The 26790-nt window shown below is 45.6% G+C and overlaps 1 protein-coding gene across 5 annotated transcripts; it reads left to right on the top strand.

Moving 5' to 3' along the window:
- The first annotated feature begins 517 nt into the window (after positions 1-517).
- Positions 518-26790, top strand: Exoc3 (exocyst complex component 3). Of its 5 annotated transcripts, XM_074077795.1 has the most exons (14): positions 544-598; positions 1438-1558; positions 2290-2479; positions 4279-4498; positions 9278-9959; positions 11913-12030; positions 12873-12998; positions 14094-14194; positions 16123-16233; positions 16308-16458; positions 17816-17938; positions 24661-24822; positions 25400-25527; positions 26538-26790. In XM_074077795.1, exons 3-14 carry the CDS (start codon positions 2336-2338, stop codon positions 26707-26709), a joined length of 2238 nt encoding a protein of 745 aa, XP_073933896.1. In that variant the 5' UTR covers positions 544-598; positions 1438-1558; positions 2290-2335; the 3' UTR covers positions 26710-26790. The 5 variants fall into 5 exon arrangements, with proteins under 5 accessions (XP_020030378.1, XP_073933896.1, XP_073933898.1 ...); XM_020174789.2 differs by lacking the exon at positions 1438-1558 and having other exon boundaries at positions 518-598; XM_074077797.1 differs by lacking the exons at positions 544-598; positions 1438-1558 and adding an exon at positions 600-618.

Below are 26790 nucleotides of genomic sequence, written 5' to 3'. Positions count from 1 at the left end.
CGGCATTTACGGCAGGTGTGACAGTTTACAGGTCACCCACGTTGACCTTCTTTTACTGAATGCCCGCGCTGAGCATCCACCGGTTTAGGAAGACGCTGGGCTAGCGAAGGACCCAGTCCTGCCACCTTGTAGTGGCGAGGCAGCGGGAAACAAAAACACATTTAGGTCAGTAGCGGAACGTTGAGCACAAAACAGTAAAGAGCTGAAGAAAGCAGAAGGGCCGAGAGAACTGCGGGCTAGGGCGAGCACGAGGTGAGTTCTGAGAAGGGGGGGTGGGACCCAGAGGGGACAGAAGATGCCTGGGGACAACAGAGGAGAAGGGAGGGAGAGAAGGGCCAGAGGGCTCAAAGTTCTGGGCCAGGCCAGGGGCCCCAACCCAGCACAGAGGACCCCTAGCCCGTGGGCAGCGACCCCGCCCTCACGTCCCCTGGTTCCGCACAGAGTCCCGGTCCACGCATCCCACTCAGCGCGAACTCACCCGCGGTCCGCCGCCCAGCCCCGCCCTTCCGGCCCTGCCGCCGGAAGCGGAATTAGCTGTTCGCGGGTCACTTCCGGCAGGGTTCCCGGAGGCGGAGGCGGCCGCGGCGCGGCCAGTGAAGTGAGTTGGGGCTGACAGCCGTGAGTTCCGGGTGGAGGTCGCCGGCCCCGCCCCCTCTCGTGCGTCCCCGGGGTCGGGGGGCGACGGGCCTCGGTGCAAGTGCCCACGTGGTGGTCATCCCCCGCAGCGGGGTCCGCCTCAGCAAGCGTCACCTCCTGGTGGGGCTCCTCCCTCGGGGGACGGCCCCCTCGGTGGGGAGGTCACCTCCCGGCAGGGTGACCCCCTTGGTGGGGCGTCACTTCTCGGTGGGGTGTCCCCTCCCGTGGGATGTCCCCCTCCGTGAGGACGGCTCAGGCGGCTTGAGAGGAAGGCCCAGCAAAGCCAGGGCAGAGATTAGACCCCGGGGCTGTTTCTGGCCTCAGAGGCCCCTGGGCCCCGTGGCAAAGTCTGTCATTCTCAGGCAGCCATTGGAACTGTGCTTCTAGGTGGACAAACCTGCGTCATTTCGTACCTTCCCATTGTCTTTTTCCGTTATGATTGGCGTCTCCCTTTCCAGTGCTTGGCCAACCCCTGTTGTCCTCCATCCAGAAAAGGTGGTCCCAGAGGGACCTACCGTGAGACAGGTAGAGTGACCTTACTATGTGCCCAGAGCAGTGGTGGGCTGTCCACTTCCTGAGGTTGATACCCAGCGCTGTGGTTAGAATCAAACAGATTTTAATGTCAGTGGAAATGCCAAGGGTAACATGTCAAAGCAAAGCAAGAAGACAAAAGCATGCAACTACAAATTCATGTATGCCATGGAATTTCAGCTTAAAAAGAAAAGAAAAAAAAGAGAAGAAAGAAGAAACAAGCCCTGTTAGAAGTGGTGGTGTGTCATCTTTCTATTTTTCTGTCCTCAGATTTTCTGTTGGTGTACATAATTTCATAATCACAGAAAATAGAGGAAAGTGGAAAATAGTGGTTGCAGTGTTGTTTCATTTGAAAGAGAACTGGAAAGAGAAGTCATGCACAGACTGGGAGGTATTATTTACTAAAAATCCACCATGGACTTCAGTGTTTTGAATGTGAGAATGGTGGGGGAAAAATTCCAGAAGGTGGGTTGCTAAAGTCAAAGGGAATAAACGTTGAGTCCCCTCACTTGCCAGATGCTCAGCAAATCACCCTTTTGGCTCCCCAGTTAGTATGGTGATGGGCCTAGGATTGAAAGCAGGTTCATCTGGAGTCTGAACATCTGTGCTCTCTACACTGGACCTGCACAACATGTACCTTTGTTTTTAGGGCTGTTAAAAAAAATAGGAAATGGAATCTTGGATACCCAACACAGTAGTGATTTTTGAAGGGAATCAAAGAATTTGTATGCTAGGGAGGTGAGAAATGGGTGTGCATGTGTCCCTGTCATCACAGATAAGGGTTTCACAGGTAAGTTAGCCCTGACCAGGGAAGAGAATTGTCAAAGAGATGCCATGTGTCACGGTCTGGGGTCCACAGATAGGCAGTCTCCATATGTTCCTATCTCATATTTGTGAGATGCCCCTGCTTGTCCCTTGAGGTAGAACTTGCCTTTCATGAGTTTTGATGGTTTATGTTCTTGTTAAGGAGTTTGTAATTGGATTTCAGCTTTCCTTCAGGTGTACTAGGTTAAACATTGTCAAAATTCTCCTATAGCTCCATGGTGGTCAGTTGACCGTTGGGAGGTAAATTTGGTGCCAGCACTTCTACCTTTCTAATCCATCTTCCCCTCATGTACACAGGTACTTGTGGTGTGACACATGCAGAGATTCTGCCTGCTTATTGACCATGAAGGAAACAGACCGGGAGGCTGTTGCAACGGCAGTCCAAAGGGTTGCTGGGATGCTTCAGCGTCCAGACCAGCTAGACAAAGTGGAGCAGTACCGCAGAAGGGAGGCTCGGAAGAAGGCCTCTGTGGAAGCCAGACTAAAGGTAGGGGACCAGAGAGATCCTGTCACCTGCCTCACTCTCAGACAGGACAGAGCCATTTGTCTTGAGTTTCTGGTTCCTGCTTGAAGTCATCATGGTGATTTCAATTAATTAGACTTTGTGGTGATGTGGGAAGAGGTGTAGGTGGACTTTGCTTAGCCATTCTTTCCAACAATATATTGCCAAGTAGTATATTTACAGAGAAGACTGTGGGAATATTGTAAACACCATAGGAACAACTGTTTTAAGCACCTGAAAGAGCTCAGGTAACTTTTTAGACAATACCTGGAGAATGACAAGTGCTATTTATTTAAACCTTTTCTGCAGAGCATTGTGAAAGAGTATTCTTTCTAAATCATTTTAGCACATTTGATAGTAGGCTGACCATGCACCAGCATTCTGTGGAGGAGAGTTAGGCATGTTTATGAAGAATGTGTGAGTGAGCTGGCATGTTGGACCTCACTTGTACTCCCAGCACTCAGGAGGCTGAAGTGGGAAGATCGCTTGAACCCAAAAATTTAAAGCCAGCCTCAGCAACACAGTGAGACTCATTAAAAAGTGGGGTGGGGGTCGACGGGGTAGGGGGGCTTGTGCTGGGGATGAGGCTTAGCGGTAGAGCACTTGCCTAGCATGCATGAGACCTCGGTTCGATCCCCAGCACCACAGGAAACAGAGTATGTAGGAGTACGATAGGGAAGAATGTTGTTCTTCAAGGTACTTTATAATTTGGTGGGCTCTCAGCTGATATGAAGAGGTGAAGTTTTGCTAAAATACATTCAGTATAATTATTAGATGCTAAAACCTTGCTGTAGTTGACGTATAACAGAATGTTTTTTGGGGATTTTAGAGACTGCCTTTGAGGAAAGTCTAGTCTCACACTGACAGGGTAATGAGTTCTGCCTGCTTGAGAACCATGTAAGTGCCCAGGGAACAGCAGGCTTGACGAGGCAAGATAAGAATTCAGCTGGTTCAGCAAAGCATCCAGATACTCTTCTTCCCTAATTTGAGGTGGCAGTTTCATATTCATTTAAAAAATATTTTGAATCTACTGCATTTTTTTAGTGTGATTTTTATATGTTTTAGAAACTTGTAGAATTAACTAATGCTTATCAGTAGTGACTTAGAAATATTGAGTGGTTGTTATCATAGTTAAATATTTCTAAATATAACTCAGGATCCTGGGTGACAGTTGTTCCTGGGTCTGGATGGTGCTACCTGGTTTTTCCTCTCTTCCCATCCACCTGCTGATATTCTTTCACACCCTTGTCCTGTGTAGCTCTCTGGCTGGCATTTCAGCTGGTCCATGGAGTGGATCTGAATCTCAGATGTGCTGGTCAGTGCAGGTTAGCCACTGACCTCCAGCCAAGTCTGGAGCCCCCTATCCCTGAGCTGATTAATTACTGACAGGTTTCTCTACCTAGATAAAGCCTGCTAGGAACCTGAGGGATGCCTAGGGAGAATGAGGGTGATATTCTTCTGAAGATACTATTTAAGGTGGCCACAGGCCCCTCGTGTGCCCATGGTGGCATCCTGTATTACCAGGCCATAAGGCTGGATGATAAGGTTTTCTCATTGAAACTTCAGAATGACTCATCATTCTGTTCCCAGGCAACAGTGAGAAAAGGAAAAGTTACCATTGAGTCAACTAAATCTTGTTAATTTTATTCTTTTTTCTGGTATTCACTTCCTGCTCCTCAAATGGTTCTATCTGAACTTGGTCCTACTGGGAAAGGTTTGTTCCTCAGGAACAAACAGAGACATGTGGCTGTCTCTGGCTCTGCTTACCTGCATTTCTCCCTTAGGCCGCAATCCAGTCACAGCTGGATGGGGTGCGCACAGGCCTGAGCCAGCTTCACAACGCACTGAATGATGTCAAGGACATCCAGCAGTCACTGGCCAATGTCAGCAAGGACTGGAGGCAGAGCATCAACACTATTGAGAGTCTCAAGGATGTCAAAGATGCAGTGGTACAGCACAGCCAACTGGCTGCTGCTGTGGAAAACCTCAAGAACATATTCTCAGGTAATCAGCAGACAGCAAGGGTTGGGGGCTTTGTGGCTTACTGGAACACTCATGATGGTACATTCCCATGTGCACACCTATTTTTCCCTCTAAACCTGACGAGCCATGTAGGCAGTGGAAAGGCAGGCCCAGTTCTTAGGCCTATCCTCCAGTGGATGATTAGCTTGATTCCTGCCTGGTCAGTTAGCATCTCTATTTGAGGATGGAAGAAATAATCAGTCAAGCCAATGAGAGTTAGTGGAAAGCACACAGTTCTGAGTGGGCAGAGCACAGAAGTGGACAGTGGAACCAGCACTGTTGGAAAAGGTGGCTCTGGATGAGTGGCTGGGAGTCTCCTTGTACACAAGAACAAAGAGACAGCAGCACATGCTACAGGGGCCGTGGCTTGGGAGAGCAACCTTCGATATGAGGGGCTGCTGCTGAGGCAGAAGGGCTAGGACAGCAGCAGTTCCCAGACTGGGTGAAGCAAGCATACAGGCCAGGAAGCAGATGGAGCAGAAGCCAGGTGGGCAGGGTAGGGCAAGAGTCTCGTTCCAGTGTGACTGGAATGGACCTGTGGGGAGAAAGTGGAGGACTGGCTCTGTAAGCTGTCTTCCCGATACCTGAGTTAGTGAATGCAGAATGCTCCACAGCCCAACCCTGAACGGCGTCAGCTTTCGCTTGGCTTGCTGTGCTCGTAGTGCTCCCTCCTCTTCTGTGCCTAGAAAAGTTTGAGAAAGTTTGGTGCTAGATCTCTAAATGTTTGGTGAATCACCAGTGACATCACTAGGTATAGGGGTTTTCTTTGTAGGGAGATTTTTTCTTTTTGGTGGTGGTGGTGGTGGTGGTGATAGTACTGAAGTTTGAACTCAGAGCCTTGTGCTTGCCAGGCAGGTGGTCTGCTGCTGAACTTTGCCTCTAGCCCTTGTAGGGAGATTTCTGGCTACTGATTCAGATTTTCTACTTCGTGGTTTAGTCCAGTAGGTTTTGTGTTTCTAGGAATTTGTTTTGTCTAGGTTACCCAGTTTGTTGGTGTCCAGTCTTTCATCATGCTCTCTTACAATCCTTTTCATTTCTGAAGAATCAGTAGTTGTGCCCCTACTTTCTGATTTTGTTAATTAGAATCTCTTTTCTTCTTAGTCCATTTAAGCTAAAGATTTGCCAATTTCATTGATCTTTGTAAAGAACCAACTTCTTAATTAATTTTTCTCAGTTGTTTTTGTATTTGTTTTGTTTACCTCTGCTCTAAATCTTTTATTTCCTTTTATGGGCTTTGGGTTTAGTTTATTTTTTTAGCTCCTTTATTATTTATCTTTATTCTCATTTTTTGGTAGGACTAGGATTTGAACTCAGGTCTTCACACTTGCTAGGCAGGCACTCTACCACTTGAGCCACTCTACCAGTTGGGTTTTTCTGAGATAGGGTCTTGCGAACTGTTTGCTAGGGCTGGCTTCAAACCGAGATCCTCCTAATTGCTGCCTCCCAAATAGCTAGAATTACAGGCATGAGCCACTGGCACCCAGCCAAAGTCTTTCTTTTTAATGGAAGCATTTTCATATGCACACTCTCCATTTTAGCATGGCTCTTGCTGTTCCCATAAGTTTTGGTATGTTGGGGTTTTATTTCCTTTTTTCTCTAAATACTTTTAGATTTTCCTTATGATTCTTTTTTGCCCTGTTTATTAAAAGCATTGTTTAATTTCCACAAATGTTTAAATTTTTGATTTTTCCTTAAATTTGTCTGTTTTGTTTGAAAAAGATACTTTGCCATGTCTTTTTTAAATCTTCTGAGACTCAATTTTTGACCTTTATACAATCTGTCTGAAGACTGTCCCTGTGTACTTGAGAAGAATGTGTGCACCATTCCGTTGCTGCTTGTATCTTTATGTGTCTGTGCAGACCTAGTTGTTCATTGTATTGTACAGATTCTGTTTCCTTCTGCTTGTTCTGTGCATTACTGAGAAGAGATACTGACGTCTCCAGCTACCATTACAGAAGTATCTGCTTCTCCTTTCACTTCTGTCACTTTTCACTTCCTACATCCTGATGGTCTATTAGTAAATGCAGAAGTGTCAGTAATTATTATTAGCATATAATTATTCCATCTTTCTGGACAGAACCTTCTATTAACATTTAATGGCCTTTTTCTCTTCTTAGCTTTTTGGCTTAGTCTGTTTTGTCAGGTGTTAGTGTGGCCCTTGCTCTCTTTTGTTTACTCTGGGCGGAGAGCATCTTTTTTCCACCTGTTTACTTTTAGCCTATTTGTGTCTTTGACTCTGAGGTGAGTCTCTTGTAGACACATATAGTTGAGCCATATGTATATGTGTGTATACATATATATGTACATACACACATACATGCACATCTATGTTTTGTTGGGACTGGGGTTTGAACTCAGGGATTCATGTTTAAGCCACTCTACCACTTGAAGCACACCTCCAGTCCATTTTACTGTGGTTATTTTGGAGATGGGGGTCTCACCAACTATTTGCCTCTGCTGACCTCAAACTGATCCTCCGGATTTCAGCTTCCCAACTAGCTAGGATTACGGTGTGAGGCACCAGTGCCCAGCTGACTCATATTTTTGAAAATCCGTTCTGCTATATCTTTCTGTTGGAGAGTTTAATCTGATTACATTTAAAGTGATTACTAATAAGGAGAATTTTCTGTTGTTTTGCTGTTTTCTGTATGCCATATAATTTTGTTTCTTCCTGCATTACAGTTTTTGTGGGTTTTTTTTTTTTTTTTTTTTTTTAGTGAAACATTTATTTTAATTCCCTCCTTATTTCTTTTGTGTGTAATCTATAGCTATTTTCTTTGTGGTTGCCATGGAGATTATATTTAACATTGGAATATCATCTCACTACAGTTTGAAATTTTATCAGCTTAACTCCAACAATATATAAAAACTCTGTTTCTGTACACTCCATCTCCAACCCCTTTTGGTTACATATTTATACATTCTGTTTGTTCAAAAATAAAGACCAGTTTGGTTTTTTTGTTTTTTTACTGCATTAGTTTTTTAAATTATATAGAAAACAAGAAGCTGGATAAAAAGCTGAAGTTATATCATGCTATATTTTATAGTTGCTCTTGCATTTACCTTTGTTGAGATCTTTATTTCTTTGTGTGGGTTCTAGTTGATGACTCTTACCTTCACTAGGCACTGTCTAGTGTCTTCATTTCCCCCCGCAGGGCTCCCTCCAGAGTTTTCTGAAAGGCAAGTCTAGTGGTAAGAAACTCAGCTTTTGCTTTTCTAAGACATTAAGAATGTTTTAATTTCTCTCTCTTTTGTTGACAGTTTTTCTGAATATAAGATTCTTAGTTGACAGTGTTTTCTCTTAGCATCTTGAACCCATCTGCTTCTGGCCTCCAAAGAGGCCTCCAAAGCTTCTGATGAGAAATGTGCGAGTTATATTCCTTAAGAGCTTTGTATTTAACAAGTCACTTCTCTTGCTGCTTTCAAAATTCCCTGTCTGTATTTTCAGAAGTTTGATTACACTGTGCCATGACATGGGCCTCTGTTTACTCCTGCTGGGAGGTCATTGAACTTCTGGGATGTTTATATTCATGTTTTTCACAAAACTTGACAAGTTTCTAGCTATGATTTCTTCAAAACGTCTCTGCCCCATTCTCTTCCCTGGAGTGCTCACAGTATATGTGCTGGTCCATTGTGTGGGCCTATTAGGGTACGTGGGTGCTGTTTACTTTCTTCAATCATTTTTTCTTTCTGTTCCTCACACCTAATTAGTGCCCTTGCCCCCATGTCACATTCACCAGTTCTTTCTCTTGCCTGCTTACATTTGCCCTGAACCCATCTAGTGTATTTTTTTATTTCAGGTATACTTTCAGCTCCAGAGTTTCTTTTTGGTTTCTTTTTAGGTTTTCTGTCTCTTTATTGGTATTTCCATTTTGTTCATACATTTTCTTTACTTTCTCCACATCTCAACTTTAGTTAGTTTAAACAGTTTTCAAGTCTTTTCCTTATAGACTTGCCATTAGGTCTTTCAGGGACAGTTTCTGTTGATTTACTTTTTCCTTTGAATGGAGCATATATTCTTCTTTTTAGTGTATGTGGGAGTTTTTGTTGTTAAAAAAATGAACATTTGGATCTAGTAATGTGGTAACCCTGGAAGTCAGATTCACCCCCTTCCCCAGGTCATGCTGATTTTGGGGATTATTGTAAACTATCTCTGTGCTAGGATCAGTCTGAGGTGTGAATGTAGGATCTTCTCAGGTCTTTTCTGAATGAGCTTTTGCTTCTACCTGGGCATTCATTGTGACTTTTTGACATGCCCTATATGTGCAGTTGCTTTTGAATGTCCTTCTTAAGTGTCTGGCTTCCAAAAGAGGATAAAGAAAAATAAGTGGTGGGAGAAAGGTTCCAGCCCTCTTCATCTCCTGGAATTCACTGGAACAACACCCCACTGCACCTGTGTAGTCAGAAGCAGCCATTAGTAGTCAGAGCACGGATCCCCATACTTGAAGGGTGGGGTTCTTTTTAAAGCCCACCCCAACTCCTGAGAGTGGACACATGCTGCTCTGGGAACCCGTACATGGCTGCCTGCCCTGGACTGGAGTGGGGATGGGGAGAAGCTACTGTGCAGAAGGCTAAAATTGACCACAGTTAACCCAGTTTTCACACAGGCCTTCCCCTGGGAGCTGCCAGCCTTTTTATAGACTCCAGAGTTCAGAATAGTTAGATAGGCTCCACCAGGTACCTTCTGCCTACCTGCCATCATCCCTGAATCCATATGCAACCATCAAGTGTTTTCACAGTGTCACTTCTGCCTTTTCCTAGTGCCCGAGATTGTGAGGGAAACCCAAGACCTGATCGAGCAGGGGGCCCTCCTGCAAGCTCATCGGAAGCTGATGGACCTAGAGTGCTCTCGGGACGGCCTAATGTGTGAGCAGTACCGCATGGACAGTGGAAACACACGGGACATGACTCTTATCCATGGCTACTTTGGCAGCACACAGGGGCTCTCTGATGAGCTGGCTAAGCAGTTATGGATGGTGCTACAGAGGTCGCTGGTCACAGTCCGTCGGGACCCCACCTTGCTGGTCTCCGTGGTCAGGATCATTGAAAGGGAAGAAAAAATTGACAGGCGGATACTTGACCGTAAAAAGCAAACTGGGTTTGTTCCTCCTGGGAGGCCCAAAAATTGGAAGGAGAAAATGTTTGCCATCTTGGACAGAACTGTGACAACTAGAATTGAGGGCACACAGGCAGACACCAGGGAATCCGACAAGATGTGGCTGGTGCGCCACCTGGAAATCATTAGGAAGTATGTCCTAGATGACCTCATTGTCGCCAAGAACCTGATGGTGCAGTGCTTCCCTCCCCATTATGAGATCTTTAAGAACCTCCTGAGCATGTACCACCAAGCACTGAGCACGCGGATGCAGGATCTTGCATCAGAGGACCTTGAGGCCAATGAGATTGTGAGCCTCTTGACATGGGTCTTAAACACCTACACCAGGTAGAGCTTCCTTCAAACTTTACATGTTATTCTACCTACAGCCCTCTGTAAAAGTATGCTGACAGTCTCCTGAGTTATGTTGCTCTGAGTAGACACTTATTACCCAAGGCTTTGTTTTCTGGGTTGTGAAGGTCTTTCTCCTTCACCTGTCAGGGACTTATCTTTGAGATTGGGCTTGGTCTCTGGTGTGGGTCCAGCCATGTTTGAGTGGTACCTCTGCTCTCTGCATCAAATATCTTTGTGTGTACTTTGGTGTTAGGCTGTTTTCTGTGTTGGTTGTGTGTGTTCTTGCTTCCTCACAGTGATGCTCTGAGGCAGGCATGGTGTTACCCCATTTTACGGATGGGAGCATGTAGCCCTAGAAGATGCCATGACCTGCAGAGTCACTGTGGTGGTGAGGATACCACCAGATTTTGTTTCTCCTAACTTGTACACTGCAGCAGTTAATCTTTCAAAAACAAACAGCTGTAAGTTAGGCATATACCCAGTAAAGTACCAGCACTTAGAAGGCTGAGGGTCCCTGCTGTGGAGAAATGAAGTAAATCTCTTTTTTTAAAGAGGTTTATTTTTTTTTTACAGTGAGGCTTATTTTTTTATTTGTGTTTTTCTAGTGGCTTATTGATAGCTGCTTATAGTAGAAACTATACACTTCAATACAGAAAGATGTAAAGAGAAAGAAAATGTCAGCCATGGATGATGGGCATTGTTTTGAAGCTTTACCATGCACAGTGCCTCTTCTGGTCCTCACCACAGCTGTGAGGTCAGAATGGTCTCACTCAGTCCTGTTCTATAGATGTTACTGTGTGTGGCCTTGACCTCATTGTGTCATATGTGAACACCCCTACAAGGCAGGAGTTATTGCAAGCATCTCTGTTTGATAGTGAGGTGCACAGGGGAGGGAGTGCCATGCTCTAGCTCTCATGGACAACAAGTGGGGAGCAGGACTCAGCAGGGCCCTGGACCTCACTCTGCTCTGTCCACTGGATTGTGGGTATGCATTGGAACCTGCACAGTTTTGTCTGTTGGTTTTGTTTCTCTGCTACCACACAGTCAGCATCTCTTGTTCTTGGGACTTCTCTTCATGGTGGTCTCCCAGACTAAACTGGAGAAGTTGAGCCATTCTTAACTCTGGAAATGCTTACATAGGGCATCCAGGTTCTTGGTGCAAAAATCACCTGTGCTTAATAAATAGTCTTTTAATTTTATTCAGAAAGATGTTTGGTGTCTTACATGTATGGACTAATAGTAGTAATATTGTTCATTGTTATTCTGAGTACATATTTGAGGATGTAGCATTAAGGCATGTGACTTTTCTGTGTGATCAAGTCTCAGACTTTTAAGAACCATATACACAAATTTTAAGTGTTTCTAATGAGACCTTTTCCTGGAACCTAGCATGCATTTTCTTGTCTTCTGCACAGAAGACCAAATGTAGTCCTACTTTCCTTGCAGTGAGTTTTTGTCAACAATGTCATGTACTCTGTGCCCTAGCCTACAACCTCCTGCAGAGACTAGTGATGCCAGCTGCAGTGGCTCGTGTTTCCACATTACTTGCGCATTATCTTCTTAATTAATAAAACAGAACCATTCAGCACCTCCTGTTTGCCAGGCTCCTGTCTCAACCCTGGAGACACAGTGAGTGGGAGAGACAGTTCACCGTGTGGGCTCTTTGCTACATTTGAGCCCCAGCTCCCTATGCAGCTGGCAAGTATTGAGGTGACTTAAGTGGTTGCACTTAAGTGAGGTGATATCATGGAGGGATCTTTAGTTCCTAGACCCCTCATCCAGCATTCTCCAGGAGGCCTTCTGTCTTCTTCCCTAAGTTGCAGAATGTGGTGGTTTTAGGTCCCCAGGGCAGGGCATTTGCATATCAGATTGAATATGTAGACTCACTTGAGAATGTTCTTTCTGTGTCCACTGTGGTTTGTCACTCATACTTGGTTTTTTCTGTAGTGCAGAGATGATGGGGAATGTGGAATTGGCCCCAGAAGTGGATGTCAGTGCCCTGGAGCCTCTGCTCTCTCAAAATGTGGTCTCTGAGCTGCTCGACACATATATGTCAACACTCACTGTGAGTAGACCTGGGTTGCAGTCCCAGAAGTTCCCGTGGTGGTTATCTGTGAGGCAGTGGGATGTCTGGCTAACCCTGCTCAGTGGCCAAGCTCTGTCTGTAGGTCTCAGTACATTCATTTGTAATTAGAGAAGGGTGCCTTGCTCTGGCCTGAGGTCTGGGGCATCCATTTCACAGACAAGGGAACCTGCTGGGGGTGCCAGCCTTATGTTGTCTGTTATGCTGACAAGACTCTAATATCCAGGCCACATGTGGTACTACCTGCCAAGTTCTTAGCACTTAATCCTAGTGGAGTCAGTTGGGGTGGGGGGAAATGTGTGTGTGGGGGGTGGAAATGTGTGTGGGGGAGGGAAATTTGGGAACTGATGGCACAGTCTGAGGCCTCATAACCAGGCAGTGTCAGTAAGATGGGAGGGTCAGAGTGTGCTCAAGTGACCAGACAGCATTTTGGCCCAGTGCTGAAGGTTGCTAAGGGGTAAGGAGCCGTCTTCTGTTGGTGCCTGAGCTGACTGGGCTGCCATGTCTGATCTCAGAAAACCTGACCAGATTCTTGAACATCTGGCCTCATCCTCCAGTACAGTGTTTATCCACAAAGTCTCCTGGTTCATTCTTCTTCTTCATAGGTAGTGAGGTTTTGGTCTACATCCAGAAACTGGAGTAGTCCCAACTTGCCTCTGGATTGCTCCTGAGGTGCTCAATCTAGCAAACTCTTTGCTTGAGAACAGGGATCACAGCAATGTGCCATATCTGGTCTGTGCAGATACACGCACTGTAGGGAGAGCGTTGAGCATAACTCAGGAACCTGTTCTTCCCTTCCCTTCTCCATGATGCCAAACCTCTAGTCCAACATCATTGCCTGGCTGCGGAAGGCCCTGGAAACAGACAAGAAAGACTGGAGCAAAGAGACAGAACCAGAAGCTGACCAGGATGGCTACTACCAGACAACACTCCCTGCCATTGTATTCCAGGTGTGAGCCATAGGAGTCTCCCAGTCCCATTTCCTGGGTGGTTAGCAAGGACCCATCAGTTTCAGATACACAAAATATCTTGATCTTCAGTTACACAATGCACTAAAGATGTCAAAAACTCTTTCTCCCTCCTTCTTTTGTCTCAACTGAAAAAACTGAGACTGAGAATCCTACTTGCCAAGTAGTATTGCCCAGGGTCACTTTAAATTTTCCAAAAAGTCTTTCTGGGTTTGAACTGGAAGCTAATTACTTGTTAATCATATGTGGCACTCCTATTCTGAGTTTCCTATTGCAGTAAACAGTCAAGTTTGTCTTTGAAATGCTATATAACTGAGCTTAATTAGGAGAGTCTCATAGCATTTTAAAAGTGCATCCTTGTACACTCATCACAGTGCTAATATTAGACCCATATCCATTCTTACTGTTGGCTCACTCTTTGGTACCTGACCCATGCTGTTTCTTTTTGTTCCCCCCTCTCATTTCTTGCTCTGTGTAGCACTACCAAAGGGAGGAACAGCATCAGGTGTTTAGCCTACAGCAGGCAGGAGAAAGGGCTGGTGGGTGTGCCTTAGTGATGGGGGATCCTCACCTCTCCTTTACTCTGGAAACTGGCATCAGACATGAGATTCATAGCTGGCCAGCCTCGGGGGCACTCTATTGCCTTGTGCTTCTCTGCCTCTTTGAGCCTAGCTCCTCCGGCTCCAGCATGTCCCATTGTGGTTCTTAGAAACCCCCTGAAGTCCCTACAAGTGGATTGGTGAGACTGCTCTGCAGAGCAGACGGGGGGCTCAGGACTTTGGCCCAGCCCAGCCCTGAAACCACATGACCTGGCATCACCAGCCTCCAGTCAGCACTCTCATCACTCCTAAACCCAGGGACACAATGAGGGTTAGGCACTTTTTCCCTCAGGAGAACCCATGTGCAGGTAGCAAGGAAACCATACACTAAGAAAGTTGTTTGTTTAACTTTCTCAAGTGCTTTCATTTTTTTCCCTAAATTTAGACTCTCAACTGCCAGATGGGGTTTTACTAATGGGGAACCTGTACAGTGGGCTCCTGTAAGATTGTCAGAATTCATAAGTTCTCCAATTTTTAGATGTTTGAACAGAATCTTCAAGTTGCTGCTCAAATAAGTGAAGATTTGAAAACAAAGGTACTGGTTTTGTGTCTTCAGCAAATGAATTCTTTCCTAAGTAGGTATGTATTTTTGCTAGTGCACTAATTTAGAAATTATGTTTTTAAAAATTAAAAGCAAAAATTTGCTGATCCTTGCCAGGCATGGTGACCATATCCATAATCCCAGCACTCAGGAGACTGAGGCAGGAGGGTTGTTGAGTTTGAGGCCCTGGGCTACATAGCAAGACCCTGTGTCAAAAACCAAAAATTGTTGATCCTAATGTGCTGTTGTTAAAAGATAACTTAAGCCTTGAGATTCCCCATAAGTCACCTTTCTTTGTTATTTACAAATGCAGAAGGGTGGAGTAGATCTTACAGTCTTGCTTTTGAATAGACCATGCATTCCTTTTGGGGTCCTCACATGCAATGTAGTTGTTAGATCACATGCATTGGGGTTGGAACAGGAAAAATAGACACTCCCTGGAGTGAGGGGCAAGCTCTGTAGGTGAGTGATCACCACTCAGTGGGGAGGGAGCCCTGGGCAGATGGAGCTCATGGGGACATATGTTTTAGCGGGCACCTCCTTCTGAATTGTTCATGATGAATATTTTCAAACCTAGACAGAAGAAAGAATGATATAAAAATCTGTGTTCTAAGCTAAAGGTGTGGCTCAAGGGGTAAGGCACTTGCCTTAACAAGCTCAAGGCCCTGAGTTCAATACTGAATACTGAAAATCAGTGTTTTCCCTCTTCCTCTCCCAGAAGCCAGCTTTTCCAAATCACCCTGTTCTGATCTCTTTTTCCCCATTCTGTGCCTTTCTCACTCTTCATTCCCTGCTTCCCTCTTTCTCTATTTGCAAGATGTTGTGGCCAATCTTACCCTATATTCTCTACTATAACTGCAATGCCATCAGCCATACATGAATGGGCCCCCTTATAGTTTGTATTGGGGATCCCAGTATCAGTCACTGAGTTAGCAGGTCTGTGTTATTGTGGTCTTTAGGGTTCTTAGGTCTCAGGGGCATGAATGCTGTCCCTTCTCCTCTTTAAGCCACTTGTCTGTACACAAAGTGGGCAGAACACCATCCTGTAGTGTCCAGGATCCTATTTTGTTCCTCATCCTGGTCCTCACACTGCCATCTGCCCTCAGACCAGAAACCATTCCAGAGGCTGGCATTGGTCCCTCTGTTTACTCACCAGCATATGTGTTCCACATTGCAGCTTAGTGGACATATATCATTCCTGCTGTAGCAGTTCAAGTGAGTTCAGGGCTCTGAGTCCGTTCAGTCCACCCTTGGAGTTACTGCCAAGATCCCTCTGTCCACCCTAGATGTCATGGCCTGAGTCCCCTTGGACATCCATTCCTGATATCATGGCTGAGTCAGTCCCTTCATTTATGAGGTGTAGTCTCTGTAAACTTTCCCTGACCATCTGAACTGGTTTATATGGAGCCACACTTGACAAGAGAGGCAGAAAAAGCACCTAATTCTTACTCTTTAATTGCCCGTTTTCAGTGTACTCCTTCTCAACATCTAGAAGTACATACTGAATACTCATGGTGCTGCTCTGCTCTCATTCTTTCTTGAGACTTTCTACAGCATGTCAAAAAGTAAAGTGTGTGCCATCTCAGTTGTTTGTTTTCTTGATGTTTCACAAATCTAAGTTATTTTTAATTTGATTTCTTCATAGAGAGTTTTAGGAAAGGGACATTTTACCTAACTTAAGTTTTGGGGTGAATTTTCCTAGTTACTCACAATCACATGTTTCAGAGTTTCTTCATAATCAGAATACTGGGCCATATTTCAAAGTCTGATGTAAGATTATTTTTAACATCCACTTAAAGTAATCAACTTCTTTGTTCTTGCACTGGTATGACCTTCCAAAAGTGCATTTTATGTATGAAGATCCCTGGTCCATTGGTGGTAGTGTAAGTTTCCTGTTAGGCATGGTGTCAGCTTGGCTCTTGAGACAGCTGTAGGGCTCCATTTGCTAACACTGTCAGTGTTGCAGATACAAAGATGAAGCCCAGCTGTACAAAGAAGAGCATCTGAGGAATCGGCAGCACCCACACTGCTACGTGCAGTACATGATCGCCATCATCAATAACTGCCAGACCTTTAAGTGAGTGTGGGTGTGGGTCAGAGAGAGCGGAGAGCATGTAGCCATCTCCCTGAGCCTGAGATGTTTCCTTGCAGAGAGTCTATCGTCAGCTTGAAGAGGAAGTACTTAAAAAATGAAGTGGAGGAGGGCATGTGTCTGAGCCAGCCCAGCATGGATGGGACTCTAGATGCCATCGCGAAGGAGGGCTGCAGCAGCCTGCTGGAAGAGGTCTTCCTGGACTTGGAGGTGGGCCTGGCTCCTCTAGCTCCAGGGCTGGAGCATGAGGGTCTCATCCTGCCCTTTAGGACACACTGTCACCTACCCAGTGTGAAAGTTGCACATGAGCTGAGCTGTACCCACACGCCTGTATTAAGCTTGGATCAAAGGGTCTCTGCCTGCTTTGTATAACACAGGGCCTTTCCTAGACACACCTTGGTAGAGTGCCCAGTAAATCCTGGGCACCCAACTATGTTGCAGGTTACATGATAGGTAAAGTATGTGAAAATCTGTCACAAAGCCCAGCTGAGGGCACATGCCTCACATAGGTCAGCCTCACTTTAGGATAAAGACGACACATGCATACAAACAACATGAATTTCACTTCTACTGAAGGGGTGCATGGGTCCACTTCAGAATACAGAGATGGCTTAGCACTGTTTTGATGCATTGGCAGAAGCCAGCATATATTTTAAAAATGGCCATCATGTGGGTGATTATGATCCCTTAGTTGTTAAGAGTGAAAATGTGCTGGAAGGAGTCCAGGGCTGAAGAGGTGTGACATCTGGAGCTTTCTTAGAAGCATTTAGAATAGAAGGAGGTGTTTGCTTTTGAGATTATATTAGAATTTTAAAAAATGAATGACCTCATACAGAAAATGAAATACAGTGGTCACCAGAGGTATGCATGTTAATACTGAGTGTTGTCTGTTGCTTAGCAGATAGTGGGGATGTGATTTTTTTTTTTTTTTTTTTTTTTTTTTTTTGTGATGCTGAGGATCAAGCCCAGGGCCTTGTGCATGCTAGCAAGCCCCCTGCCATGGAGCAACATCCCCAGACTGTAGATATCAGAAACTGAATCCACAGATACTACTCGGTGTTGAGCCTATATTCTGTGTAGAGCCAACTGCAGTTTTTGGAGGGCGGTTTCAAAATACCTATCACTGTTTTCATTTGCATACTTTTTAACTAAGGAGTACCACTGTAAGGAATATTATCTGCAAAGCACAAATCCACTGCAATATAATTTATGATTGCAAAATATGAAAAATATTTCAATGTCTATCATAGAGAATTGGGTAAACAAATTATGGAGTACCCATATAACAAATACATGTAGCCATTAAAGACAAAATGCACACATGTACAGATATTTACGGATTTAACCTGTCATTTTGTTACATCCTCACAAAGGATGGACATTATATAGACCTCCTAAATTTAAAGTACAGTTTTGTAGAGTATGTAAAAGTAGCATTTTTACCTTAGTTTATTGCTGCCAGAATCAGAAAATCTGTGACAAAAGATACAGCACCCCCTCCCAGATAGGGGTGAATCCTGGGCATTGTGCAAGGTGACAATTTCTGTGATCTCTTTGTGTTTTTCAGCAACATCTGAATGAACTCATGACAAAGAAATGGCTGTTAGGGTCAAATGCTGTGGACATCATCTGTGTCACTGTGGAAGACTATTTCAATGATTTTGCTAAAATTAAAAAGCCATATAAAAAGGTAAGCATGGGGGCTGTAGCATGCTGGAGCCTACATCCTATCTGGTTTAGAATTCAGTATAAGATTACCTCTTTTGATGTGACTGCTGTTGCCAAGGAAGGCAGGTGGTATTGATGTTCATGTGATCTAAAGGTCAGGTGGTATGTGCTTGAGTGTTCAGCTTCAATCCCTCCTGGAACCTGACTCAGCTTCCGCTGATGATAGTGGGAGAGGACATGCCACAGACCTGAGACTGGAGGTAGGGGCTATCAGCACCACCGTCCCACCACAGATTCTCAGTAGTGCCAGGACCCACAGAAGAGGGAGTGAGTAGGGGATATGAGGATGGAAAGAAACAGCAGTCCTCAGACTCCCAGCAGAGGCCCAGGATTTCCTGGCTGGATGGTGCAGACTCAGTAAGAACCTGTAGTGTACTGCAAACAGAAGGAAGTATATGTCATATCTTCTGCTGCCTATTGTGTGCAGAGCCTGCCCTTCCTCCTGCCCTACTGCCTGGGGTCTGGTGGCTTGGGGCCTCCTGACTGGCCAGGTGAGCCTCCAAATCTATGTGAATTCTTTGTCCACGACTCACACATCTGTGTTGCTGCTGTTACTGACAGTGTTACCTTTTAGAACTGGGCTTTCTGCCTACTTGCTTCTGATTTATAGAAAGTGGTTTGATAGATTGATCTACATTCAGTTAGATCTGTACCATGTTCTGACTGTTCCTAGTGAGCTGTCCCTAGGTCCTTTCAGTAGGTGTTGCACCTGTGAATTGTGTGCTGTCTCCATTTCTGATCCTAACACCTTCTGTGCCTTTTCCTCACCCAATGCCTAATTTTAAAGAAAAATCAAGTACTTTAAACTGACTGCCTAATGTGGTCCTTCATGACTATCCAGAGGCCTCTGTGGAGGTTGGTGTGGGCTTTGGATCCACCCCCATCTGTGGCCAGTTGTTAGGGTCAGTGGAAGCAAAACTTTGGCCATAGTCTTCCAGAATGGCCAGTATATATTTGCAGTGGGCACAAAAACAGCTGTGTGTTCTTGCAGCTCTTGTCCTTGTCCAGAGGAGGAATTCAAACACTTCTGATGAAGCTGCTCCTGGGCTCAGATGGTGAGTCCTAGGAGACTAAGGCCTCAGGTACCTCATGGTGGGACCCACATGCCTTCAGCATCACTCCTCCCCTGTCCCTGGGCCATCTGAGACTCACAGTGATGAAGTTGGCACCTCTGGACTGTTGGCTTCTTGGAAAGGGTTTGGGCACTCATTGCCTGTGCTATGGGTGAGAGTCACTTGTACATCCATGGTCATGCCACACACAATGGAGTGCCTTCAGAAGGATGACCTCAGACAGTGGTGCATAGGGAAAGAGGCTTAGCTGCAGTCACAGCATGTGCAGGGTCCATACATCCTTCTCCTTAGCCACCAGCAGGGCCTTGAGTCCAAGCAAGAGACCAAAGCGGAAAGAGGCTGTGCAGGGCCTGGGCTAACCACCTCTAGTTCAAGGTTTCCCTTCTAGGAGGAACAGTGTAAAAATTAGGAACATAGCCAATCAGTTAGTGCATGGTACCTTTGCATGTTACTGATGAGTGGTCTCAGAGGACCTCGTCAAGAAGATCTCAGGTCCTTGGCATCCCAAACAAAGAATTGGATGGAGGCACACAGATTGCAAAGCATCAGCAAAGGTTTACTGAGAGTGAAAAGTAGGAAAGCACACTACCCAAGGAAGGGTGGGGAGCAGGCTCCCGTGAGGTGGCTTAAGAGCCACCGGTACCTCAAGAGTGCTGGTGTCTTGTTTTGAGTGGGTGTTTATACACTCCCGGGGTGATCATGGTGGGGATTTGGGTGGTACTTAGGAATGACTTTTGGTGGTTGATGGTTGATTGGTTACACATGTGAACCCACTGTTTTATAATGAGATGCAGTCCATATTCATTAGGCTATAATTAGGGGCCATTGTATGTGTACCCTAATTTGGGTATAGGAATGAAAAAGTTACTTCAAAGGAGGTGTTTTGAGGTTGTTCTGGGTGGAGCTAGACCACCTGTTCCTTGTGAGATGATCTGCAAGGGATGACCTGGTTTGGATACTTTCCATGAATTTCCTGCCTATGTACATTGGGGAGTGTGGTCACTGTAGCTTCCTCCCAGGACCATATCGCACACTAGTAAGAGACACATGACTGAACTGGCCTCTCCCTCGCTTTGTGGAGCTTGTGTGTTCTTATTCCTGTTATTCTACACAATAGTTTGTACTTGTCTGCAAATACAAACCCTTATGTCAAACAACGAATGGCTACCCTACCGTTACCTGCTGTTACCTACTTCTTTCTTTGCTTTCTGACATTTTACAAAAAGCAAGGAACCTTCATTTAAAGAAATGATACTTCAGGTTTTGGTAATTACCCTTTCTTCAATTAAGAAAGAGCCCTTCTATTCTTGTGTTCTAAGAAAACAAGTGTGAGTTTTTGGTTTGTTTTCAGCCATGATCTAGTGTTGAGTTTGTTCAATACTTTTTCTACACCCTCTAAGATAGTCATGGGGTCTTTCTTTCTCCTTTACTTGGTGAAGTATGCTTAAAGATTTTTCTGTCATTAACATTCTTTTGCATCTCTGGGATTATCCAGCTTCGTCATTGTGTTAGTTCTTCATTCTTCATTACTGTGACAGAATTCCTGTGAAAACAATTAAGGGAAGAAGGTTTATTTTGACTCACAGTAGTAAGTTCATCATGGTGGAGGGGGCATGGTGGAGCAGAGTATTCACTTCATGCCAGCCAGGAAGCAGAAGAGAATGTGTGCATTTGCTGGCTTTCTCTTTTTCCCCTCTTCCATCTGAGCTTCTAGCCTGTGAGATGGTGCCCCTCACGTTCAGGATGGTCTCCCACCCTTAGTTAATCCTCTCTGGAAATGCCCAGGGTGTGTGTTCCTAATCTCCTAGGCACGTCTCAGTTCAATCAAGTTTTCACAGCCAAAATTGACCATCACAGTAATGCCTTCCTAGTGCTTCACTGGATTTAGCTTTGCAGTGTTTTGTTCAGGCCTGTTTTTATACATGCACACAAGGACAGGACATGCAGTTTCCCTCCTTCTTCCAGTGGCCTCATGAGCTGATACAAGGAGGGCCACCTCTTTGACATCACCTGGGAAAGTCTTTATACGGTTGGAATTACTTTTCCCTTGGAAGTCTGGTAGAATTCCCAGAAAACACTGTGAACCAGTGTTTCCTGCATAGAGATGTTTTATTTTTTTGTTTTGGGCAGTACTAGGGTTTGAATTCAGGGCCTTGTACTTGCTAGCCAGGTACTCTATCACTTGAGCCATACCTCTAACCCTTTTTTAGAATATTTTTCACATAAGGTCTCATATTTTTGCCTGGGGCCAGCAAAAATCCTTCTACCTACAGCCTCCTGAGTAGCTGGGATGACAGGTGCATACCACCACATCTGGCTTGCTGATTGAGATGGGGTCTAGCTAACTATTTGCTTAAACTGGCCTTGGACCTCAGTCCTCCCAATCTCTGCCTTTAGTAGCTGGTATTGCAGTGATGAGCCACTAAGCCCATCCTAATGTGAAGATGTTTTAAATGTGGATTCAGTTCTCAAATGTTCTGGGACATATCCACCTATTATTTTGGGGGGTGGGGTATTACTGGGGTTTGAATTCTGGGCTTGTCACTTGTTAGGCAAAGCACTTTACCACTTGAGCCATCCCTCTAGTTCTTTCTCTTTATTCTTAGGTCAGTTTTTGTCAGCCTCACTTTTCTAGGACATGTGCATTTCATTCTTCACATTAGCCTCTGTGGCTGGTTCCATCATTTCCAATATTGATGTCCTGTTTCCTCCTCCTTTATCAGTTAATTTATAAATGCATTAGCCAGGCACCAGTGGTTCATGCCTATAATCCTACCTACTTGAGAGGCTGAGATCAGGATAATCATAATTTGAGGCCTGCAAAAAAGTTAGTGAGACCCCCATCTCAGCAGAAAAAAAACTTAGGTGTGGTGATATGCACCTGTCATCCCAGCTACTACAGAAAATGTAAAATAGGACAATCTCTGTCCAGGCCAGCCTGGATTAAAAAGTAAGACCCTATCTCTAAAGTAACCAGAGCAAAAAAGGCTGAAGGCATGGCTCAAGTGGTAGAGCACCTGTGTAGCAAGTGTGAGTCCCTGAATTCAAACCCATTACCACCAAAAACAAAAAAAAGTGCATTACAGTGTCAAGACACGGTCCACTGACTAACCATCAGCTGACTACCCCAGTAACCAGCACCCAGATTGAGATAGGCAGGGCAGCCTGTCTCCATCCAGGTTTTGGTTTCCATGACAACCATGTCCTTGGATTTTGTAGTAGAGGTTACCCATGTGTGCATCCTTAAAAGTACAGCATAGTGTTGCCTGTTTTTAAACATAGGTTGGGCTTCTCTGAGTGCTTACTCTTGCTCAAACCAACCGAGAGAGCTGTGGCTGTAGTCTCTTTTCACTGCTGTCAGTGTTGTCCTCCACACTACCACCCCATTCCTTCTGGTGCCAGGCATGTCTAGATTGTCCCAGCAAACCTCACAGCGGGGGTTGTGAGGTGCTGTGTGCAATGTTGCAGATAAATGGACCTCGCACCCATGTTGCTGAGGAGCTCCTGTTCTTCAGCCCCCTTCCCTGTAGCACCAGCACCTTGTTTGCCAGTCATCAGTGGTGTTGCGAGGCCTTTAAATGAGTTTTTAACTGGCAGTTCCCTCATCAATGGGACTGAGCACCTTTTATCTGGTTGATCATTTAGAGTCCCTATTATTAATCATTTGAAATCCCTCTTTTCTGATGTGGCATCAAGGATATTTCTAGGACATTTCTGTCCTAGGCTATTGTTTTTATCCATTTTCAGGATTTTTGTGTGTTCTAGAAAATGAGTTTCTACCTGGCTTGATGTATTGAAGGTCTCTTTTGCTCTACATTTCTCTGTGATTGGCTGAATCATGTCTTCTCAAAAAATAGCAAAGCCCTAACCCTAGTTCCTGAAAATGGAACTGTATTTGAAGACAGAGTCTCTAAAGAAGTAATGTGGCAAAATGAATCACTGGTGGTGTTATAAGAGATCAGCACACAGGCCTTCACAAAGGAATGAGTGTGTGAGGACACAGAGAAAAGACATGTCCACTGTACATGCCCAGGAGAAAGGCACCAGGAGTCAGTCCTGTGGCACTTTGCTCTCAGACTTCAGCCACTGTATGTGAGAGTGAATTTCTATAGCTGGACCCACAGCTCAGGCACTTTGTTCAGGCAGTCCAAGTGGATCAGTACAAATCTCTTAACTTTCTTCATGGTTTCCCTTGAGGAACAATACCCTTAATTTTAAAGTAGTCAAGTTTATCTTTTTTCTTAATGGTTAATCTTTTTTTTAATCTTAAGAAATTTTTCCTAACTCCAAGAGCATCAAAATTATATTGAAAGTCAGCCATAAACATAGCATTAAACAGAGTTCTCCTGTCAAGCTTATATTTTAGCAATTAATATTTTTTACTTCTAAAAATTGTAGTTGTTTATTTTCCAAACTTATATGGTCCATTTTGAATCTTTGTACTTACACATTTCTGCACCTTTTTTTCCTTTAAATATTTGTATATTTTATTAAATGGGGTCTGACAATCCTTGTCTGAAGCCTTCATGCTGGGTGATTGCTGCCCATAGTGGAGCTTTTTGTCTTTGCAGACCATCTTTGTGGCTTGTCTCCTTGTATATTTGTGCTATGAGCTCAAGAGAGGAGACTTTCCTCCAGGGAGAGCATGGGCTCTTCTGGCACAAATTAGTTCCTCTCTTAACCTCCCTCCCGCTTTGACCTGGCTCCCATGGGGTAGCAGTGCACTGCGCATTATCCACAGGTAGATTTAGCCTGTAGTACTGCCTTCTTTGCCTTTACTGGGGCTTCAAGTTACCCTCACTGGCATGATAGCATGCCCCGACCTGTGGTCTGTGTGGGGTCTCTGTTTTGCACCAGGATGGTTAGCCCACCTTACCCATGGGGAGCAGACTCCAGTGCAGAGGACACAGTTCCCGGGATGTGGTGTAGTTGCCAGCTATCACAAAGGTGGTTTCATAGTTGGGGGATGATTAGCTGAAATGTCTCCTTCAATAGGGCACCCCTGTGCCCTAGGTCACCCCTGTGGAGGAGACCTGGCCCTCCAACAAGCTGGTCTACCCATGTTGGCTCCCAGTCCTTTCTTGTAATATATCATAGGGGCTTCCTTTCCCATTTGGACTCCTTGAGCCCTCCTCTTTCCACTGACCTGAGGCCACCTGTGGGCCCTGCTATGGGGGCTCCACTGAGGTCTTACCAGGCCTGTCATCTCATGAGGCTAGAGTGAGTTCATCTGACCTCAGGTCATTCCCCCCTGGAGCCCGCATGGCTGTGAGATGAGAGGTTAAGGGATGGTAAGAGAAGACACTTGGGCCCTTGAGTGCTTTTAGAGTGAAGCGTAAGTGTGGGCCACACAGGTGGTATGTGGGCACCCTGCCTGCTCCTGTGCATTGATCTCCTGTACACCACATGCTGTTAGGAATGTCTAAAAGTTCATAGTGAAATTCAAATGTGCCTAATTGACTTAGTATGTTTACTTTAAAGTCCTGCTGACTGTGCTGATAGAATTAGGAAGACCATTCTCAGGCCTGTTCGCACATGGACTTGGGTTTGATGAGAGTGTCTATGACTGCCAGAGCAGTGAGTCTGCAGCTGACCGCATGTCTCTCCACAGACAATGATGGCTGAAGCGCACCGGCGCATCGTGGTGGAGTACCTGAGGGCTGTCATGCAAAAGCGCATCTCCTTCCGGAATGCAGATGAACGCAAGGAGGGTGCTGAGAAGATGGTCAGGGAGGCTGAGCAGCTCCGCTTCCTATTCCGAAAGCTGGCATCTGTGAGTGTCAGGGCGTGGGCTGAGAGCTCCATGTATGGTGACATCCTGTGACTTGCTTTCAGGTTCCATACCCAGGGCACTTAGGTCAGTGGATAGGATCCAGCACATCAAGACCCAGCAACAGGTTAATTCTCTTTCAGGAAGGAGGGCCTGGGTCCAGAGCTCACATGGCCTTATGGTGAGAAATGAATTTCCACAGAGGCTAACACTCTTGGGGTGTGGTACCCCAGAGGTTCCTGGCCACAGACCACAGCTTTGTGGCACAATACTTCCCTTCCATCCCTCTACCCTTATCAGTTTTGTTCCGTAAGATGTTGGTTGCCACCCAGCATACTGATTCCATGTCCTAGGTGTGACCAGGTGCTCCTCATCCCAGGCTTTCTGCCCCAGCCAGAGGCCAAGTCCCTGCAGGATATTGTCCCCTTTCCCCTGTTCAGAATGAATCATGAATCGTGTTCATGTGGAAGAGCAAGGCTCCTGGCCAGAAAAGAGATTTGGGGGTGTCAGTATCCAGTGGTCATTCTGCTCTGGGGCTATAGAGTCAGGAGCTGCCCTTAATCCTGCTGCTGTTTTCCAGGGATTTGGTGAAGATGCAGATGGACACTGTGACACGATTGTGGCGGTAGCAGAGGTTATTAAGCTCACAGACCCTTCTCTGCTGTATCTGGAAGTCTCAACTCTGGTCAGCAAGTATCCAGATATCAGGTAATGGCTGAGCATTTTTGATCACTATAGCTAGCAGGCCATTCCTGCTGTTATTAGGAAGATGAGCTGTGTGCAGCAGGGTCAGGGCAGAACAGTTGGGTGTGTGGAGGAGGGTGGCCAGGGCCATGCTGCTAAGGATGCAGCAGGGTGCCTGTGTGCAGCCTTACACTAGCACTGCCTGATGTTGTGGGGCCCAGACAAGACTCATGCATCTGCCTGGTAGCCAAGCCTCTGTACCTGAGTGGGTACATGTTGGAGGGAGTGTTCCAGCTACACAGTGGACGGTGTTGGGCAGGACAGCATGCCATAGCTTTGATGGGTGGGGAAGGTTAGGTTCCTGAGAATGGCTTGAATAGGGATCTTAGGAAACTCCAACCCATGGTGTTTGTGGGTACCTAAGGAAGGGATCTCATGTGTCACGCCAGCCAGGACATCTTCCTGCATGTGTGATCTTAGGGAATCCCCAGTGTCAGGCTGAGGAAAGAGAGAACCTGCTTCTGTAGTGCTGGCTCCAGGTCCCAGGCCCAGCCTTTGTGATCCTCAGGCATCTGCCACTTCCTCAAGGGCTGAGTGTGGCCAAGTTGTCTTGCTGCTCCTGCTCTGTTGAGGTGAGAAGAACTGGGACTCTGAGCCCTCTGGTTAGGCAGTTCTTGAAACCAAGAAAATTTTTGTTTGTTTGTTTTTAGGGTTTTGTTTTTGTTTTGGGCAGTTTGGGGGTTTGAATTCAGGGCCTCACACTTGCTAGGCAAGTTCTACCATGTGAACCACACCCCCATCCCTAAACAGTGATCTTTTTCCACCATTTTGAAGAGTTTAAAGAGAGATGTTTTAAAAAACCTTTTGCAGTTACAGGTGTAAAAAAGGCCATACAAAAATAAAAACCTGGGTTTCTCTTCTCTGAGAAGGAAGAAGTACCTTTTGTCTACAGCTGTCAGTTCCTTGCCCTGTGGGGACCAATGGAGGGTGGGAGTGGGCATGGTCTGACATGAATCTTCCCCTCCCCTCCACAGAGATGACCACATTGGTGCATTGCTGGCCGTGCGAGGGGATGCCACCCGGGACATGAAGCAGACCATCATGGAGACGCTGGAGCAGGGCCCCACGCAGGCAAGCCCCAGCTATGTGCCCATCTTTAAGGAGATCGTCGTGCCCAGTCTGAATGTGGCAAAGCTCCTCAAGTAACCTTGTCTCCTGCGTGTGCATGTCACTGTGACTTTGCGACCCACCCTCAGAAGTGCATTAAAGAACAGTCACTTTCCAGGA

Source organism: Castor canadensis, chromosome 6 (genome assembly GCF_047511655.1).
Source record: "Castor canadensis chromosome 6, mCasCan1.hap1v2, whole genome shotgun sequence".
Lineage (NCBI taxonomy): Eukaryota > Metazoa > Chordata > Mammalia > Rodentia > Castoridae > Castor > Castor canadensis.
Note: the sequence above shows the minus strand (reverse complement) of the source record. Positions and strands in the feature narration are given on the sequence as shown.

What these genes read in the sequence shown, in the direction of transcription:
- Exoc3 (XM_020174789.2), top strand. Translation starts at nt 2,336, where the DNA reads ATGAAGGAAACAGACCGGGAGGCTGTTGCAACGGCAGTCCAAAGGGTT. An exon ending in CCTCAAGAACATATTCTCAG is followed by an intron (nt 4,499 to 9,277) that starts GTAATCAGCAGA and finishes GCCTTTTCCTAG; the next exon opens with TGCCCGAGATTGTGAGGGAA. An exon ending in ATGAATTCTTTCCTAAGTAG is followed by an intron (nt 14,195 to 16,122) that starts GTATGTATTTTT and finishes TCAGTGTTGCAG; the next exon opens with ATACAAAGATGAAGCCCAGC.